General features: G+C 49.9%; 1 protein-coding gene across 1 annotated transcript in view; it reads right to left on the bottom strand.

The window, feature by feature from the left end:
- The window catches only part of MYT1L (myelin transcription factor 1 like), a 435752-nt gene that overhangs the window by 47077 nt on the left and 368937 nt on the right, over positions 1-19738 (bottom strand). Inside the window, exons 17-18 of the mRNA XM_034659976.1 lie at positions 18928-19049; positions 17999-18067 (exon numbers count right to left, since the gene is read on the bottom strand). Coding sequence (XP_034515867.1) covers positions 17999-18067; positions 18928-19049 — 191 coding nt within the window. The remainder of the gene's footprint in view (positions 1-17998; positions 18068-18927; positions 19050-19738) is intronic.

Raw genomic sequence — 19738 nt, 5'->3', positions numbered from 1 at the left:
GCACGGGAGCGCTCACGGGCCACATGCACTCGGCTCACTGTCCACGCATCTCCCCGCCTACGTAAGTCCTTTACCTCGAACTCATGCGCCCGTGCAGAGTCCTCCTGGCAAATCCTGCTACGGGTCTGCTGGTACAGTACCTCCCTGTATTTATGGAAAGGAACTTCGGATCTGAGTTTTCAGAAAATCGTTTTAGAATATGGTTGTTCCAGAGTGAATTTTCATGGAAACTTCACTTGCCTAACACCAAGAAGGCATTTCTTAGGAAAAGAATCACATTTGAAAATGATTTTTGTTATGTAAGCTATAAAGAGGAATAGGAAAGATCTTCTGGAAAAGGAAGGAAGGGAAAAGAGGAAGAGAGAAAACAAGAAAACTTTTGTAATTGGGAAATCTCTGAGGGGTCATGGAGCTGGCATTCAATCTTCTCTCATTAGCCCTTGTGTGGAAAGGTCTCTGGGGGCCTGTCCGTGGGCCCAGAACGCAGGACAAGTGTCACTGCCCGGGGTGGGGGGTCTTCGGAGGCTCCTGGAGGGCAGGGAGGATGTTTCCCACCCCCGGCAGCGCGAAGCCCTGACTCCAAGAGGGGCTGGAGATGAGGAGTGAGTTGCCATGGCAACCCATCATCTCTCCCCCCCACCCCACCCAGTGCTGCAGGTTCCATAATGTGCAGGAAAAATCTGAGCAGCAGGGCTCGGAGGGTGGGGCAGGGCAGGGCAGGCCCTTCAGCAGGGGAGGCCCAGTGAATGGTCTCCCACCAGGGAGCCGTCCGGATACACACACCAGCCTCAGAGCTTCATGAACCATGGCTCCTGAGGCCCCGGGAGGCCACCCTGCGGCCAGGATGCCCCCTGGGTCACCCGGGAGAGCCTGAGTCACACCGATTCGTTCAGGGGTCCTAACCGTAGATCAGAATCACGTGCTTCCAGTGTCCTTTTGCTACGCGCTACCAAAGACAAAGCACGAACCCCAGTAATGCGTGTGAGCCCTTGGGCATGGGCCCCCGTGGCACTGCCCGCCCATGTCATCCTAAAGACAGGGTCTAGGGGAGATGGCGCAGCCTGTTGGCAAAGGCAGCACGCAGGACGTCACGAGCTCTGCGCCTGCGTCCGGCCCTCTCCCAAGCTTGAGCACATTCCTCATGCCCGGCGGGGTGTGTGCATATGTGTGCACGCGTGTAACGGACAGGACTACGTGCCTGGCGCCCACAGGCTCCAAGATGAGCCCGACTCTCAGGGACGAGGGGAATGCGTTCAGCTCCCATAGGCAAGGGGCACTGAGTGGCTGCCAGTACTTGGTGTGTCCCTTCTCTGTCTCTGGTCCGATCACATGGGTCCGTGTGATTCCTGGGCACAGCGTCAGGCTCGTCCATGCTAACGCCTCTAATGTCGTCCTTCCCTCAGATGGAGAAGATGGATATTATTTTCCCAGTTGTAGAGATAAAAAGATCAGGTGTCATAAAAAGCCAAGTAACTAGTCCGGGTTACCTGGTCCAGGCTAACTAGGTTCAGGCTAACTAGTCCAGGCTAACTAGTTCAGTGTAACTAGGTTCAGCCTAACTAGTCCAGGCTGCCCAGTTTGTAAGTGGTCAAAGCAGGATGTGGCTCAATTTGTGTGAAAGTGGAGACTGTGTTCTCCTCATCCCACCACAAGGATTTTCATTTATTTTATCAGGAAAGGTGATGTTGACTCAATAAGGTCTTCAAATTTAAGGAATATTAAAAATAAATAAACTTCATCCTTTGGTTGTAAAATTGGTTGCTGGAAGGGCTGATGAGCCTTTGTGTCCCAGTTTCTCGGGCTGAGGAGTCAGACCCGGAGGGCTCTTGTTCTCCACGAGTAGGCCAGTCCTTGCCGAGGCTCATGAGAATTTCTTCACCGAGGTTGTTGGCTGAACTTATTTCTGGTCCACAGCAGACCAGCTCCTTTTCTAGGAAGAATCCCAGGGATCATCGTGCTCTTTGTCCCTTCCTGCCAGTAGCAGGGGGCACCTCAGGCCTCTTGTGCGGGATCGTGGGGACTGGTCTCTCCTGCTGCTCCCTCCTCTCCTCCCTGCTCTCCGTGTGTGCAGAGAGGTCATGACAGCCCTGCCATTCTGAAGGCCCCAGAGAGACAGCCCCACAGGGTCTGTGTACCTCCCGGGACCCCCCAGAGCCGGCTGCTCTGTCCTGGTGGGGACAGAGGCACTCTGTGCGGGAACTTATGGGATAGCCCCAAACCTTGCCTCGTTCTTCGGTTGTCTTTGGACCAAAGCACACATCCTGGAAGAGCGTGAAAGCGTGTTCTTTTCTCCTGGACCAGGGCACCAGCAGAAACCTCCAGTGCTAGACAAGGCCAGTGGGTCCCGTCCGCCACGAGCCCCAGGTCCTCCAGCTCTGGGTGGACGTCGTGAGAGCCTCAGCACATGAGCAACGTGGATGGGGCTGTTTCTCCTCGGAGTCTTGCCTGTGTGCGCGGCAGCTCAGAGGCTGAAATTGAAGTGCGATCCTTACACTTAGAAGTCACAGACCCTCCTCCAGGCTCTCACGAGGGAACGCCTTCCAGCACCTGGAGACCCATTCCCTACAGCGGTCCCCGGGTTTCAGGCGGTCGGTGCCTCTCCGCTGGCCTCACTGCACCAGTCGCCCTGTCCCTGCTTCCGCTGTTTGCTGCTGAAGGGACACGCTTCGTATTTCGAAGCATCACACGGTCTCCGCAGAAGGACAATGCAAGGGCGGGACGTGGGCATCAGAGGAAGCCAGCAGGGCAGGGGCCACTGCAGACAGGACGGTCACTACCAGCAGCTGGCCCGGCTCCTGGAAGTGGCCATCGTTCCCCAGGTGAGTGAGTAAGCCTCACCAGAAAGCCGTGATTTCGATGAACTGAGAATTGGATGACTTTGGTGTCTACACTGAGTCCTCCTCTGTGCTTACCCTTCAACCCAGAGGCTTCCCGCAGGCAGTGATCTACAAATCCGGGTGTGTGTGCGTGAGAGCGACTGGAGGGGCAGAGGGCAGGCCCTGGGTGGACTGGCTTCTAGCTCAGCCTACGGTGAGGATGCTCTGAGGGCTCGGGAAAGTCGCCCAGTCTAACCCCCCCGTCCAGGCCTGTGGAATGCCCCACCCCTGCTGGCTCTACCTCTGAAGACGCCTGTGAGGCCCATGTCCTACTGTTGCTTTTTCCAAATAAGAAAGCTGAAGTTCACAAGGCTGGTGACTTCCAGAAGCCACACATGGATGGAGGGGAAAGGTCTGAAATGATACCCCCGACCCAAATCCCACGTCCCTTTTCCTGCATCGCTGCCGCTCAGCCACACTGCCACCCAGCCCGAGGGTGCACCTGTCTCGGTCACCTGGAGCCGGGACCAGGAAATGTCTGCTGGAATGTGGGCTTTGTACCCAGAGAACTGGGTGTGGATAAAGGGCCAGTACAGGTTGCTCCTCTTAACGCACCTGGAGCCTTTAGCTTCATGCCGAAACCGTCACTCCCGTGAGCAGGAGGCTAACATTGCGGCCTCCCTGAAGCTGACATGAGGTCGTGGCTGGCATGGCTTTTGTGGGAGACACAGGATTTGTAGAAAGAACAGCAGCGCACGCCGCACAGGGTGATTCTAACCAGACAGGTGACGCGGGCACAGCCTTGTGCCGCTGTCACTTGCGGGTGGCCAGGAAAGTTGAAATCTAATCGGGTGTCATAGGCACCTGAGAAGTCGGGCGTCTGGTCTGCTTGGATCTAGGAACGCGGGAGAGAGAAGCGCGTTTCTCAACGCCGCCTGCTCGGCTCTGACCCACAACGGCGCTCACTGAATAAAAAATGCCTCTGTTTCTATTATGTTCTCATCCTAAAACACATGTCATCCAAAAAAGGCAAGAGAACTGAAGCAGGAATTCAAGATAGTTTGAAAAGTAAAGAAACGACAGAGACTGGGGTGATCAAAATATGCCAGTTGGGAGAACGGAAGGTGGGGAGGCGAAGGTGGGAGTCGCAGACGGGGGTCGAGCCGCTGGGAGTCTGATGGGCTGACGGACACTTTCAGTGGGTGATTGTAAGGCTGATTTGCAAGTCTGATCTAAGTATTTTAAAATTGTACCATATTAGACAAGAGAGAGAAAAAGACATATTAGGAAGATGGAATCCTTTTATCTTTGAAATATTTTGATCTTGGTTGTTGGAATTTCCAATATGAGGAGTTTCCTTTCATTCATTCATTGCTGGAACTGGGTCAGGCTTTAGGTGTTGACTGTGTCTTTCTGCTCTGGGCCTCCCTCCCCGTTCAGTCAGCCTCATTCCTGCTGAGGCCCCTGGGCCAACCCACCATGCTGCCACAGGCTGGTTCCTGCCACCGTCTTGCCTCAGACCTTGTTCTTTCACTAACAAATGCTTGTATTGATTTTTCTGGGCACCAGCTGCTATTCTGAGCACTTTGTAAACGGAAACTCATGAATCCTTTCGATGAGCTTCCGGGGGGGGGTGTCAGCGTCACCCCACTTTGTAGGTGGAATTGGAAAGGTGAGTCCCTTGGAGGGTTGCCCAGCAGTGGGCGGCTGGGCTGAGGTCCCGAGTGAGGAGGCCTGGAGGTCCGTGCTGCCACGCCTGCTCTCTGCTCCCGGGCCACAGGAGTGAGCGCTAGAAAACCCCCACCCCCCAAGATGCTGCAGGAGCCGGGGACCCTGGTGCTTACTGTCACCTGTAGCACGTTTTTTAGGGACCCAAAGATGCTTAGCCATCTCTAGGTGTTTGAGGTGCCTCGGCTAATGAAACTGGAACATCCCAACCAGATTTAAAAATAACTTTCTAAAGAAAACAAACAGATCCCAAATGCTTGGAATGAAACAACTTTAAACTATTTCTCCTTAGCCTAAAAACTCACACCATTTGACGTCCCTGGGGAATTAAAAGGCAGAGATGGGCATTTTCAATGGCAGAAATTGTTGTTATGACACGAAAGGGGAAAAAGCAGAAACAGCTCAGGGAGAAGCCAAAGCCTCGCATCGCTGAGGGATTATTCTGACGGGAAGGAAGGTGTGATGGAGAAAATCCTGTCTCACCCTGAAAGACCAGAATGAATCACAGTGACTGAAACATTCAATGATGAGCACTCAGGATGTGCTCAGTGTGGAGTGCGTGGCAGGCGCCGTCCCGGGCGCGGGGCGTGGGGCAGGGACAGACCTGCCCCCTCCCAGCTCACCCAGCCCACCACCCAGGGGGTTTTGAGGGGCCCTGACCACACACATGGGGGCCTTGCTGAGTCAGGAAAACTAAGCTGAAGATATCACACATTTCATTTCAAACAAGCAAATACAGAGAATCCAACGAATAGAAATATAGAAATATATACTTCCTGGGGCGTTAAGACATTTTGAAGAAGAGTGTACCCTTGGAGCTATTTGGCCCCAAAACACCCTAACTGAAAAGCGTGAGGCTATTTACCTTTTTGGTCTCAATCTGTCTCAGGCGTGGGAGGGGGATGGCCCATGATGGAGGGGTGGGTACCGGGGGCCACTGGATGTGCTCTCGGGACAAGGAGAGGTGACAGGCGGCCAAACAGAGGGGGAGGGAGGGCCCGTCACTCAGGAACCACAGACACACCCCCAGAGTCCTAAGAGAGAGAGGCCCGTGCCCCAAATAACCAGCATGCGCCTCATCTCCGTCCACGAACAGCCCAGTTCTTGAAAACACGTAAAGTTCAGTTTCTGTTCTAAGAAGAGTTTCAACGTGCTTGAGTGTCTATAAATGGATATAAATGGAAAGATGGCAGGTGCTACTCCCAACGAGCCCTGGGATCCTCGGCTGCAAAGTGGGGCCAAGAAGGTGTGTGTTCCCTCTGGTATTTGCGCAGTCATCAGACAGTCCTGGTTCCAGTGATGTGGCATGCGTCAGGCAGCAGAACGAGGCTGGAGCTGGGTCATTCTGCACGTGCCACCATGTTTGCGCCTCCACGTGGCATGGGAGGATAGACTTCAGGTGCCCGGAGCAGCCGATGGCCGATGCCACTCACTGAGGCTGTGGTCGTCGGCCGCTGTGCCCTACACAAGGGGATGTCCACAAGCTCATGCCCACCGTCACCTCCTTTCCTCCCAGGGCAGTAGAGTTTCCAAACTCACTCATTCCCGGTGAGCTCTCCCAATCCCCTCCCTTCACAAGGGGGACACTGGAGCTCAGAGGCGGCCACCTGCTGCCCTCCCCCCGCCCCCTGCCCTGATCCACGCTGATCCCGCTCAACAGCCTTCCTTCACATTCAGGGCTCCTTTCATGGTTGTGTTGTACAAGCAAATGATTCTGACTCATTCGTTAAATCATTTACTCGATGGCTTGGCTTCCCAGTGACGACGTGCAAATGCCCCATGGATGCTGCGACCTGGGTCACACTCTCAAGGAGCCTCCCGCCTCATGACAGAGGCGACCAAATATCCACAGCGTGAGGTAGGGCACAGCCGCTGTAGGAAGAAGCCAGTGCGTCACGGGATCGTGGGTGTGAAGTGCGATGCCCAACTGGGGGTCTAGAAGCTCTGTGCTGACCTCATTCTGTGGTTGGGCTTCAGTGGACAGAAGGTCAAGGAAGGTCATCCCAAGGGAATGTGCCTGTGCCACAAGGGTCACATAATTCTTGTACCATGAACTGTGCATTATTTTAGGACTCGAGGAGCACGCAGTTAAGATTTCTGAATCCTCGGGATGAACAGTCTGCGTGTCTAGGATTGTGGCCTCTCCTTCCTATTAAAGGTAAGACCAGGCTCTTCTCCCATGAAAAGGCACAACTCGCCGAAGTGACGCAGCTTCCCTGCACGTCAGCAGTGTCGGCAGCCCTCATGGGCGCCTGGCACACCTCCTTGCAGCAGCTGGGGAAGCTCCCTGCCCCGAAGCCGAATCATGACGGCAAACAGTCTTCACGGAGAGACGTTCATTTTTACTCTTTCCTGACCTTCTCCCAGGGCATCCCCTGAGCTTCAGCGTGACGGGTCCAAAGATCCCCTCTCGAAAGAGGATGCTGGGCTTTCCTGCCTCATCACGCCTCTTCCATGATGAATTACAGAAAACATTACTGGAATCCTGCCTCAATCCCCATGACCCTATTCTACCTTCACAAGTCAGGGCACAATTGTGATTTTTGAAATATCATTCAGTGCAAATACACACTCGTGGTGAGTTTCGCCAAGGCCGCCACCGTCGATAACTTGATAACATCTTATGCTACCACGGTGTCAGGGGCATTCCCTAACGGCGAGAAGGAGGGAAGCTCTACTCTGGGCTCAGGGGCACATTTGGAGGAAACGCATTTGTGACAGGGATTCCCAATCTTGTAACCTTGTTCATTTGCAGGAAGTAATCAGGTTCTCCTGGACCCCTCCTGCCGAGCGTTAGAGCGCGTGGAGACCAGGAGCTGAGCTGTGCCCCGTTTCAGGTGGGGTGAGAAGGGCTGTCCTGTTTGCTTTGTCTGCACTCACTCCTGGACACTAATCTAGCCTTGAGGCTTTAATGCTATCCCTCCGTGGAAGACCTCTGGACTCAGGGCCCCAGGGACATGCAAATGTCCACACCCCGCAAGGGCATGCAGTTGGCCCCTCAGACACAATTGCCACTCGGCACACCCCCATGTCCCCTGAGAATCGCCCCTCCTGCAGCTGCCCCGTTTTAGGAGAGGGCAGCTGCTGGGCACCTGTCTCACACCCACGCTCATGACCTCAACCCGTGTCCTGTTCCTTCTGTAAATCCTGCTGTTCTGCTAACAAAACACACAGAATCTGGCTGCTTCTAGTCCTCCTCCCATCCTTCCCATCCATCCTCCTCATCCATCCTCTCTTCCTCCTCCCCATACTCCATCCTCTTGACTGGGACTGATGCGTTACCTCCATCCCAGCCCATCATCAAGACCCCCGGCGGCCCTCCCTGCGCTTCTGCCTTGCTGCAGGCGTGCCCTACACGCAACAGGATGGACTGTGAACACACGTCACATGCTGTCACTGCTGGGAGCGCCTCCTACTCAGAATGGAGGGCAGAGTCCTGCCACAGGTCCTAGGAGCCCTTGTGGGGTTTGCCCCCTGCTGCTGCTCCATTCACACTCCAGAACTTTTCTCTGGCAGCTCCTCCTCTGACCTGTCTGGGGCTCCCTAAGTGTTTTGGGGCTGTGCCCCTGCTCTCTCCCCGGGTATCAGCACCAGAGGGTGGGGGCTTGGTCTATTGGCTATGTGCCGGAGACTAGAGTCGTGCTCCCACACTGCAGGGGTCTACAAGCAGATCACAGCGGACAACACGAGACCCTGGCCTGCTGTCATTTCTCAAAGCTTAGATAAGAATCCTCACATTATTATTTCTATACAATAAAGTACACACCTGTGGATTACACCATCCCATTTACAAGGCGCCTTCACATCTCTGACCTGCGTATGGTGATGATCTCGCTCTGGGAGGGTCTGCCCTTGTCCCAGCTCGCAGGGGAGAGCACCCTGGGGGACTGCGCAGAGTCTGTCTGTCTACGGGGCCGGGGCTTTGCTGTTGTTTTGTCTGTTGAATGGAAGCTACAGATATGCCTCCCCACTCCAGAAGTGTGATGCAGCTATTGAAGCAGGAGGACCCGACCCACATGTTTAACAGAAGAACGGGCTTCAAGATCACAGGCCGACTGTGACTGATAAAGCAGCAGAGAGATGATGGACAAGTAATATTTCTTTTCCCTACTCTTTCAGTTTCGGGGGCTTATATTTAAAAATTCCTAGTCTTGTTATGAGCACGTTTGTTCCCTCTTTGATAAGAGCACACACATGCTCCAAGAGTTCATACATCACGTGTATTTTTATCTTAAGAGAATGAAAATATATGTCATAAATATCACCAGTATGTGACCGCAGAAGGATAAGGCGAAGAACACACACCAGGGGAGTGAGAAATAGCCATTGCCACCCCCGCATGGGGACCCTGAGCAGGAAGGGAGCACGTCCAGGGCACAAGGTCCCATGCCTTGGAGCATGAAAGCAGAGACCGAGGGCTCTCTGTTGGCCCCGAGAATGAAGACTCGCTACAACAAGTTCCCTATCTGAGTCCTGGATTGTGGAAAGTGCATGATAATGACATCTTCAGAAAACAGACGCTAACGATAATTGGAACAAGGGAAGGGCTGGAGCTCACCTCCATGTAGCAAGCTCTTCACTATAGGCAGGCTAATTAATGGCATAAGCAAGCTTGAAAGAGAAATATTTAAGATAGTAATGGCAAACAGGCTTCTAACAACTTTAAAGCCCCAAATATTAATAATCTATATGCTAATTATAAGCCAGGTTTATTTAGTCACCAAAGAAGGTGGCCTAAGGATCTCTCTTTGATAACACCTGCTTGATCAAATTTGAATTTCTGTAAAAGTTTGAAAGTAATAAAGTTGAATACATTTTTAAAAGAACATAACAGACTTTCTACTAACTTACAATGAATGATACTCTAATTGCCCCAAACACTGAGGTCCATACAGGGTGCAGGTATTCTGAAAAGAGTTACCTTGAGAAATTTATTTCATATTGAGTTTTCATCAGTCTACATGTGGCATTAGATTTTAAAAAGATGTCAATATGTCAATATAAAAAGGTCACCCCACTTGTCTATGGCTTAATAATTCAACAAAAATGTTGAGTAACCAGATGCTAAAAAAATCATAAGCTTTTCAGTTGTAGGAATAAAATATTCCTGAGTGTTTATTAGAATATGGTGAAAATATATGTAAAGAACAATATAAATGGAGCCTGCAGTGCTCTGTAGCACTTTCCAATACGGACATCCCCTTGATGCCTGTGACTATTTACATTAGAATTAACAAGGTGAACACCACTGAGAGTCCATTTCCCTGGCCACAGAGGCGCATGCCAGTGCCCAGGAGGAGTGTGTGGCTTGGCTGCCACAGTGGACAGTGCAGGTCTAGAACATTTCCATCGCCCCAAAGAGTTCTGCTGGGCAGCCCTGGGATACTCGTTCATAAAGCCAAATTACGTTTTTGTTTTGATTTTTAGAAACTATTTGCACTGAATGTTCTTTTCTTAAAAAAGAAACCAGGTAAGACTGATATTCCTCACGTCTTACACTGTCTCAGGGTTCATGGACTCGCTTTGAAGGCAGAGAGCATATTTCTGTTTCTTAACTGCCGGTAGAGAAAATCACACAGCCCCGGTAGCACCCGGGGACTTCCACCATATAGACGACAAAATGGAATTCACTCGTGCCAGGGACTGGCTCTTCCCATAAAACCACAACTGAACAATACAAGAGATGAGACACGATTCCCCTTGAACTGTCCCTCCTGGAAGATCACAGATCACGTTTTGTAATGAAGAGTCAGACCGGTGAGGTTGCGAGATGTTCTGGTCCCGCCTCGCCGCCCCATCAGCCCCTCAAAGCCTGTCTTTCCAAGCAAGAAAGAAACGAAGACAGTGGGTCTCTCTCCTAAAATTGCCAGGAAAAAAATGTCCTCCAAAATCCTTGTCAATAATTTCCCAAAGGGAACATCTACTTTATTTCCAGTTTTGTTCATTTTGCTCCAGGGAACTATAAATTAGTCAAGTGTTTACTGAAATAAAACCTCAAATTTACAATTAAAGGCCGATGTAACCTAGTCTTTCTCAGCCAGAGGTTTTCCCCAAAGAAGCTGGCTTCTCATCCAGCTCAGGGTCTGGGGGTCTGGCACCAATGTGGGGGTCCCGTGAGGCTGAAGTGGGGGTCCTCACTCAGAATCTCCCAGGGGATCCAGGGATGAGATGAAAATGGGGCCAAATTCGCAATAATGACGAGAGGCCAAATTCGACTAGATGGAACATACGAAGACGATTCAGATGATTTGATGTGCTTCATAAAAGGAAACGCGTCTAGCTTTGAACCCTGGCCTCACAATACAGACAACAACAAAATATATACATTCACAACATGTGTGTGTGAATACATTAATAACATACTATACATACATATATGCGCATATATATTTAAAATACCTTTAAAACTGCAATATTAAAAATAATATGGAAAATAATTTTTCCTTTCTTCATATGTTCCAAATATGCTGTGTATTTTATAAAGAGAAGTAACTAATTCAGAGGTAAAAGCATACATTTGTTCAAAGGATAATTTTTGAACAGTTTGTATTTTATCTTTGATTAGATGACAAATTACTCTTTGTTCAGAAATAGGCGGTATCATTCAGTGCTTTCTGATGTCTGATGAAATGTGTCATCATTTCAAGACGGGGGAATGGAATGCTAAGAAAAATTTCGTAGGCAAAAACCTTCCTCATGGGCTTGTTCTGGAGAAATACTTTCCAGGTTTGTCACAAGGAAACACATAAAAAACTCAAAGCCGGTCCTGATGACCTTGCATGTTACCATCCCCACCCCAGGAAGGATGCAGGGGTTCTGACTTTGGTCAAACACAGCACGGCCATCGCCAACTCCCTGCAGCCAGCAGGACGGCAGACCACGCAGGTTGACGGCAAAACGAAACGTGCACGCTGACCCACGCAAGGCACCGGCCTCTCGTTACTACGAAGGGTGCTGCCCCTCCCAGAGCGGGGTTTGCTGCCCACAGTTACTGCTGCTGTCCGAGCTGGCCCTCTGCCCTGCGCTCACTCTGTCCCACGTCCGCGGCTCCAAGCCCCCTCCCTGCCATCTCCACCCCCTCCCCCCGTGTCTCCTCTTTGCTCCCCTCCCACCCGGATGCTCTGGATGGAAGGCTTTCCTTCTCTTTTTGGTCTGTCTTCAAAGACCAACTGTGAGTTCCTAGAGGACAGACACTGATTACAGGTTCGTCAACAAATAAATGATTGAACAAAAGAGCTCGGCTCATGGTTTCCCTGAAAACATCACAGTTTGTGGGTCCACCAGAGACTCAGGGAGAGTCCAGATTGCCCCCTCCGAAGGGCCACGGGACGTGAGCACAGAGGTGTGTGCGGGGTCGCTTCGGTGTGTGCATTAAACACCAAAATGTGACAACTGAATGCAACACGCACACATCCTGTAGGGACACGCCAGCGAGGAAGCAGAGCACAAGTCCCATAGGCCGTGGACAGGCCCCCCAGACCCCCTCACCGGCACGGCCGGCGGGACCTTTTCCCATTTGGATTCAAGGACGCGTGAAGTCCTCCTACGCTAGAGGCTTGCTGACACTGGAGTGAATTAAAGTTCGTATTTCCAGGACATCATAAAAAGTAACGGATACAAAGTCATTCAGTAAATGTTCAATTAACTTGTACGTTCTCCTCGGAATTCTGATTAATCTTTTCACAAAATCCAACATTTTAAAAAGAGCTGAGGGATGTGTGTGGTGGTGGTGTTGGTAATAACACTTACTGAATGTCTGCTATGCCTGCTCCCGGGGCCGTCCCATCCCACCGGTGAGGACCCTGGGGCCCAGGGGTTAACGGTGCTCCCTCTGACTGGACTCTGCTCTTCATTGCATTTTCACAGAGAGCTTACTCATGAAAAACAGGGTGTCTTGATTATTAAACTTAAATCTACACCTGCGACCTTTCTTTGATGACCTAAGCCTGATTTTTGACCCTGAATTTTTCTGTGACCTGCACCACAACTTGAAAGACAATGGAGCACAAACGGACGAAGAACAGAGCACCCAACCCGCGGGTCACACGCCGCCGAGCCCAGCCCGCGGGTCACACGCCGCTGGGGGACCCCACCTGTGCTTGTGGAAAGCACAGCTCACTTCACAAAGCGAAGGAGGTGCTGAAGTTTCCTTTTGGTTTTGCTTTTGGTTGGTTTGTGTGTGGATAGCGTGAGGTGAAGTTGCTGAAATGTAACCCCAAATCTGAACACCTGGGACATCTGCTTAGTAATGGGGGTGTAATGCTGACCCCCAGGAGGGGGGGCTCATCACAGGGCCTGAGCTAGACCAGCCACCAGCAGAGCACGCAGGTCAGCGCAGGGCTCCCTGGGGCAGTGTCAGGGCTCCAGAGACAGAGGGAAGCAAAGGCTTTTCTGGTTACCCTTCCCTGTACAGGAGCGATTCCGTGAGCTGGGACCTGAGTAGCACACCTGCCTTCGCCTGTAATCTGTGTGTGTTCATCCCTGTATGTTCATTCAAGTGTGTTCATCTGTGTGTGTTCACCCACGTGTTCGTCCATGTGTGTTCATCTGTGTGTATGTTCACCAGTGTGTTCATTCACATGTGTGTTCATCTGTGTGTATGTTCACCAGTGTGTGTTCATTCACATGTGTGTTCATCTGTGTGTATGTTCATCAGTGTGTGTTCATCCATGTGTGTTGTGTGCTTGTATGTTGACCGGAGCCATCCTCTAACATTCTCATTTTAGAAGTGTAGCTTTACTGTGCTTACCTGTATTTCTTGTATTTAACTTACTTTAAATCAGTCCTACTTATTATGATTAAATAGAAAATCTACGTGTAACACAATGTATTTCTTAGGGTATTTTAAAAACATGCTGTGGAGCAGACCTCGTAAACCTTCCATGGTTGTTGCACCCAAAGGGCTGGGTAGATTGTCTGGGGGCCATTGGGGGACATGGGCTAGCAGTCCCTAGCCCGTCGCCCGCACAACCCAGGGTGGGCTGTGAGCAAACACTGCATCCCGGGAGCCTCGGGATGGGAGAGCTGCTGTGTGCCTGGCTGTCGGCAACACAGCCGTCCACCCTCCACCACCAAGGCTCACCCACAACGCTGCTCATCTCCGGAGGTGTGCTGCTGTGTGGAGAGGGCCCTCGGTCCCACAGTCGTCACCGCCCCTCACAGCCCGTGGGTCTACCGCCTAACCACCCATCCCTCAGTGTCCACACCCGGGAAACGGGCCTAACCCTTCCCGTGCTTCTCTCTGAGGAGACAGCGTGTGCAGAGGCCCCTCGTAAACTGCCAGTCACCCTCCGAGTGACCCCCGAACCCACTTCCCAGCCACACCCATTCCAGCTCCCACACCCGAGTTCTCAGCCGCCGGGACTGGTGCACAACAGAGTGAGTTTGAGAACAGAAACGAAGGGTCCTGGGAGCATTCTTTGAAGGGGAAGATGGTGTCTGACCTGCCTCCCCCCAGTGTGGAGGCCACCGTCCCACAGTCCCTCCCGTCACCGAGAAGCTGGACGCACACAACGGTCACCACCCCTCCGGATAAGGAAGTGCGCCCTCCGCTAAACAAACCAGGCCCAAGTCGAGGGCGGCTGTAATTCACCAAGGCCTGTGGATTTACTATTGTAAACTGTGAAGGCGAGAGATTATAGAAATGAGGATTACGTCTAAGAACTGGTGCGCGGCGGACGTGGGTGAACTTCCCGCGTGGTGAACAATAGAGGCGGCTGGATGAGCCGGCTCCATGAGATCCTGGCAAATAATCCTCTCACTGCCTTGCAAACTAAGCCCTAGCAAATTCTAGAAACAAGTAGCTTTTAGAGCAAAGTAATATCGGGGACCAAGGTCAAATTTTAATTCTTTTGATTTAAATAAATGTAGCCAAGTTGGAAAAAAAATTTTATGGTATCTGTAGCTATAATTCCTCTATGTCTCAGGTGAAAATGCCTAGGACAGATGCCTCGAGGCTACAGAATCCATAGGAAAACTCTCTAAGGGGCAGAGAGCCCAAACGTCGTGCCCCCACCGCCCCCATGGCGATGACTCCCAAGTTCAAACGTCAAGAAGTAAAGGTGGAGAAGTCCTCCACGACCCCTTCTCCGCATGCAGCTCACTAGCAGCAGGAACCGCGGCTGGGTAAGATAAAGAGCCGAATAATAACGAGGTATCTAAATTTGGCCGACCAAAGTATAAATGGAAGCCAATTTGGGGGCCCGTTTTTAGAGCTAATTGCCTCTGATTGAAATCGGTTCTGATTTGGCTTAAATTGGAGCCTCGGATGGCTAAAGCACCTACATCATGCCCGTGTCGACAGCGATGGCACATCTGGAAGCAGGAGAGCTCCTGGCGGGGGGACGCAGTTTCTCAAAAAAGAGGATGACAATGATGTGAGGTGACTGGCAAGCTCTTTCCTGCTGCTCCTTTTAGGTAATCTTAGCAAACAAAATGTTTAGAGAAGAAACTTCCCTTCAGAGTCAAAGCTCTTATTAGGCGGAGTTCTTACTAAAAAAGTCATTTTAATTTGAACAATTCTATCCACTGCCCCCCCCAAGTTTTTTTGGCCTGGGGTCTCAGTGAGTGTCATGGCCAGGAATCCGCAGGGCACAGGGGAGGAAGGTTCACAGGACATGTATGTGACACATGGCACATCAACCCGAAAGGGTCTGCACGCTGCGTGGGCTTTCCTGCACTGCCTCCCCTTTCCCTCCTGAGCCACTGAACCGTGTTGTCTACACCAGATGGGCCAGGGAACGCGGTAGCTCCAGAGTTTGAATTGTATTCATGTACACATTAAATTTTAATACATTTTCAGTTTACATATTGTACATAATTAGACATAAAATTATCCACTTCTTTTTAAGAACTTTCCAAATGTGCTGTCCTGGATAAGATCAGAGCAAAGTGTTATCTCAGGAAGTTTAAGAGGTTTGAGGATCCAAGACCAAGAGCTTATCTGGCACAACTCATCTTTCCATGATCAAGAATGTCCTGTTAATGGCCAGCTATCGAAATCCAGTGTCAAATGTGACAGGAGGAACATTTCCAGAAAATTCCATCATAGAGAATTTTTTGGAGGTTATCGGGACCCCCTGTCTAATACGTCTTTATGAAGAAGTAGAAATAGTTCATCTACAATGGATGGTGTGATGTCACTCTGTCAAGTAAATGGCTGTTGCTGCAGGGACTGGCCAAACTCTGAGAACAGTCTATTGATAAGGGCACCTGGGTGATGACTCTAGAGAAAGCAGCTGAAGATCTTTATGGGATGAGCCTATGATCCCACGCAAGAAAAACCACCTCCAAGCCTTTGAGGCTCAGATTAAAGTTAATGAATAGAGGGGTCTCATCAATCAAGGGGTTAAAGGAAAACAAATGTTGTCATCTATGGTTTCTTCCATTTAGAAAGACTATTAAGCAAAAATCAGTCATTTAAATGTTAGACTTTTTATAGCAGGCATTTAATTGGAACCCGTAGTTTCGAAGCTTCACCAACAAAAATGGACCATTTCCGAAAATTGGTCAAGTTTAGATTGCTCAGAAAGGATCAAAATGGGATTTACTTGTTGCAAAGACAAGTTTACAAATGAGTACGGCTTTTAGATCAAACATGAGTAGGAAAAGGCCATCCCTCTCTGAAGATAAAGTCTCCCATCCAGGGAGAGGCAGGATGGAGAGAATGGACCCCTCCAGCACTGCCCTGGAGGACATGAAGGCCAACCACCTCCCTCTGAAGATGCGGATGGCAAGGACCATCACGCCACCTTCCAAGATGAAAGGAGAGAAGAAGAAAGTGCTGGACCTGGAGAAGTGGAGGCTCTGCTCAGAACTTCGGGTCAACGTAACCTTCTAAGCCCAAAGTCAAGAGATGAAAACCAGCAACAACTAGACCCCTCAGAAAACTACTCTGGTCTCTGGGGTGTTGAGATGCTAACCAGTGAGAATCAGTCCTAGGTAGCAGTTGAGCAAAGGCTATTTCTTGTTGACAACTGGCCTGCTGGAACTGGATATATGCCAAGCTTTTGCAAAGTATTCCTCATCAAGAAATTCAAAGGGAAGTTGGCACGGTCTGATGTGTTGGCCACGTTCCAAGTGCAGTTAATCACGTTTTGATCATGAGGGACGTATGGTTTTAAGCCATGAAAAAAGATGTCTTAACAAAGTGGGTTGAGTTGTTCTTGTTAAGTCCATCCGTTTTGAGGTTCTAAAAGCTACTTGTCCATTAGGCACTGCGTGAATGACACTACAGACTTTACAACCGTCAAGTAAGAGGAAGCCCTCCGGGTGTCTACACGCCGTGAAGAAAACGCCAAGAGTCTTGTGATGGAAGGGTTAGCTCAGGAGGTCACTGAACATGAGCAGGTGATCTATGGCACTAGGGCCTTGGACAGGGATCCTGTAAGAAATGACATGATATGAAACAGAACCCTATACTCGGAGACAGCCCTGGTCTATCGCAGTGGGATGGGATGTGCGGTGGAATCCTTGGGAAAGGAGTCCAATCGGGTCTCCAAGGAGCATTTTTTTCTACATCGGTAATAAAGCAGTTTCCAAACAAAATGGAAGCCAAGCAGCTGGCCGTGATATTTATAATACATCAGGTAATTAAAAAATAATTATTTGGGGCTCTTGGTTCTCATTCTGCTGTGAAACTACTTTCAGGTCTCGCCCTTCTTCCTTGATACACACCCTATGTCTCCTCTGACTAGAGCACTGAAGGCTTTCATGTGCTTTCTAGGACTGGTACTGACTCCTTCCAAAACCCATGTAGGAACTGAATGTGGTTCTATATATGCAAAGAAAAAAATCCTTAGTCTGATGATATAAATGTAAGTGATCAGATTTATGCTTAAAATATAGAAAACGTTATAGGCATAGGGGAGCGGGAGAGCAAACGGCTAGAGGGAGGTGTGTCTGAGTGCTGGTGAGTGCCTGACTGTACCCACCAGTGAACCAGTGAACGTGAGATGACGCTGTCCTAGAGTATTTGCAACTATGACCACAACGTGCTTAGGGAGTTAGCTATTATCGTGGTGAGTTTTTGTCATTAGTGCTATTTAAATGCCCATGTTTTAAATAATCATATGAACCAATGACTTCTAAAAAATCGATTTTTCACTTTTTAGGTTGCAATCACTACCTGAAAGTTTGAGTACCTCTGTCCAACTTCCCTTCTGTGTGCATGTATCAGGCGTATCAGGACAGAAACTACTGATGCTTTAGAAAACTCAGGATAGAAAGGCTATGGCATGAAAGGACTAGAGACAAAGGAGAGGGAAGAGGCAGAGAGACTGTCCGGAAAGGTGGCTGACGTCCCGAGGACCCAGTCATGTGTGCTGTCGAGGCACCGTGTGCACAGCCGGTTTGTGTAAAGACACTTGTTTAAAGACACTTGTCTACACGACACCTCCATTTTGTTACGACTAGGTGAACAGATCTTTAGAAGAATGATTGTCATGAAATCTTACTTGAGTTCTTGCGAGCTGGTGGCCAGCATGCTCCGGATGCTTCTGTCGGCGAGGGGGCAGCCCGACAGACTGTAAGACAGGCCAGAACAGTCAGGTGAGTGCCGCCCCACCGGCTTACGCTCCCGGACAAACACAACATACAACTGAAACTAAAAAGTTTAATGCAGAAAGCGATGGGGCAAGTGCTGTATATTGAATTTTTTTTTTGTTTAATTAACTTTCTTCTTTGAAGATGTGTCTGTTAATAAACAATTTTTGAAAAATAATATAAAAGTATTTGCACTTTTTGGTTTCAATGTTGAAGAATGTTCCAAATCGTGGTAGTTTACTTGCATATAAAAGACACTATACAACACGTATGTTAGCATGCGTTCATAGGTCAACATAGAGCACTTAGCGGGTTGACACGTAAGTCGACGTTTGCACTTTGACAGCATCGTTGAGGTAAGCTGAAAACAATAAATTGAGAAGACAGAATCCACCATGAGAAAAATGAAGTCACACCTTCTATGTGAGGCGTAATTACCAGTCACATGACCACTCCCATCACACCTTGGTGTTGGACATCTGCCACCAAACAAAAACAAAAACAGCCAAAATAGTAAGTATGTTTAAAAAAAAAGAAAAACTTTAAGAAAGTTTCATTGTTTCCAGTTTAGCTGCAATGTCTGCAAGGGGATTTGGGTGCCCTGAGGGGAAGCTGCAAAACGCACGACCACATATGGCAAAGGCGTCTCCATCACACAGAGCGTCCCGGGAGCAGGCGAGCCACGCGGCCTCCCGCTCCGCTGAACTGGCAGCTTGAGACATTTATGTGCTGCGAACGTCGCATGCTCAAACGGCAAGGCATGTACAGATCGGTTTTTAAAAATAAGCCAAAGAAAGGGACAGTTAGGAAGAGTAGCCGTTTCACCTCGAGTTATGCTTACGTTATTAAGTCCTTCTTGCTCTCCTTGCACTGGGGGTACTTGGGCTTGGGGCTGGGGATGGTCACCTCTCCCGGGTACCTTCTCTCCTCCAGAGCGTCCTGGAATGGGTCCAAGTCTTCCGGCTGCAGGCAAAACATAGCTTCAGGGCCGCCCAGGTGACAGCGCCGCACACAGACCACAGACGCGGCCTCCAGCGGGGCCGGCCGCCTCTGCGCTTCCCTCCTCTTCCAACAGACTGTGCCTTGAAAATCACTCCACATCTTTGTCCCGGTGAGGCCCCTTCTGAAAGTGCAAAGCTGGACTCTGTTCAAAGAGCATTTTTTCGGAGCGGACCTTAGTTTCTCATCAACTGCTCTAAACTTCTAAATTCATACCTGTCAGTGGCAGGGCCTTATTCAACATTTCTGTTGGGGTACTTATAAACAGAAACCAGAGACGGCATTTCCTAGTTGGCCTTTTTCATTCAGTGTCCAGCCCGCACTGTTAAGACACTCTTACCCAACACTGACCTGCAAAGCTTAAACCCTAACTCTAGGGGCATTTGGATCAAGGCTTTTACCAACCACTGGTGAGCATGGTGCATCTGTGCGTTAGGGCCCACGGCAAGGGAGGACCATCTGAGACTCAGGCTGTAGTTCTCAACTATTCTTTTGCAGGATTTTCTTCTTTAATAGGAAGTGTCTACTTCTGCTTAAGTGGGTCCCAGTGCAGTAACTAAGAAGTTGCTATAGATGGCGACACTCAGCAGACGTGTCTCCTGAATACAGGAGAGCCGGTCTTACTTCTGGGACAGTGTGCACGATGAAAATAC

The sequence above is a fragment of the Ailuropoda melanoleuca genome, chromosome 4 (genome assembly GCF_002007445.2).
Source record: "Ailuropoda melanoleuca isolate Jingjing chromosome 4, ASM200744v2, whole genome shotgun sequence".
Lineage (NCBI taxonomy): Eukaryota > Metazoa > Chordata > Mammalia > Carnivora > Ursidae > Ailuropoda > Ailuropoda melanoleuca.
This window is presented reverse-complemented; position numbering and strand designations above follow the sequence as displayed.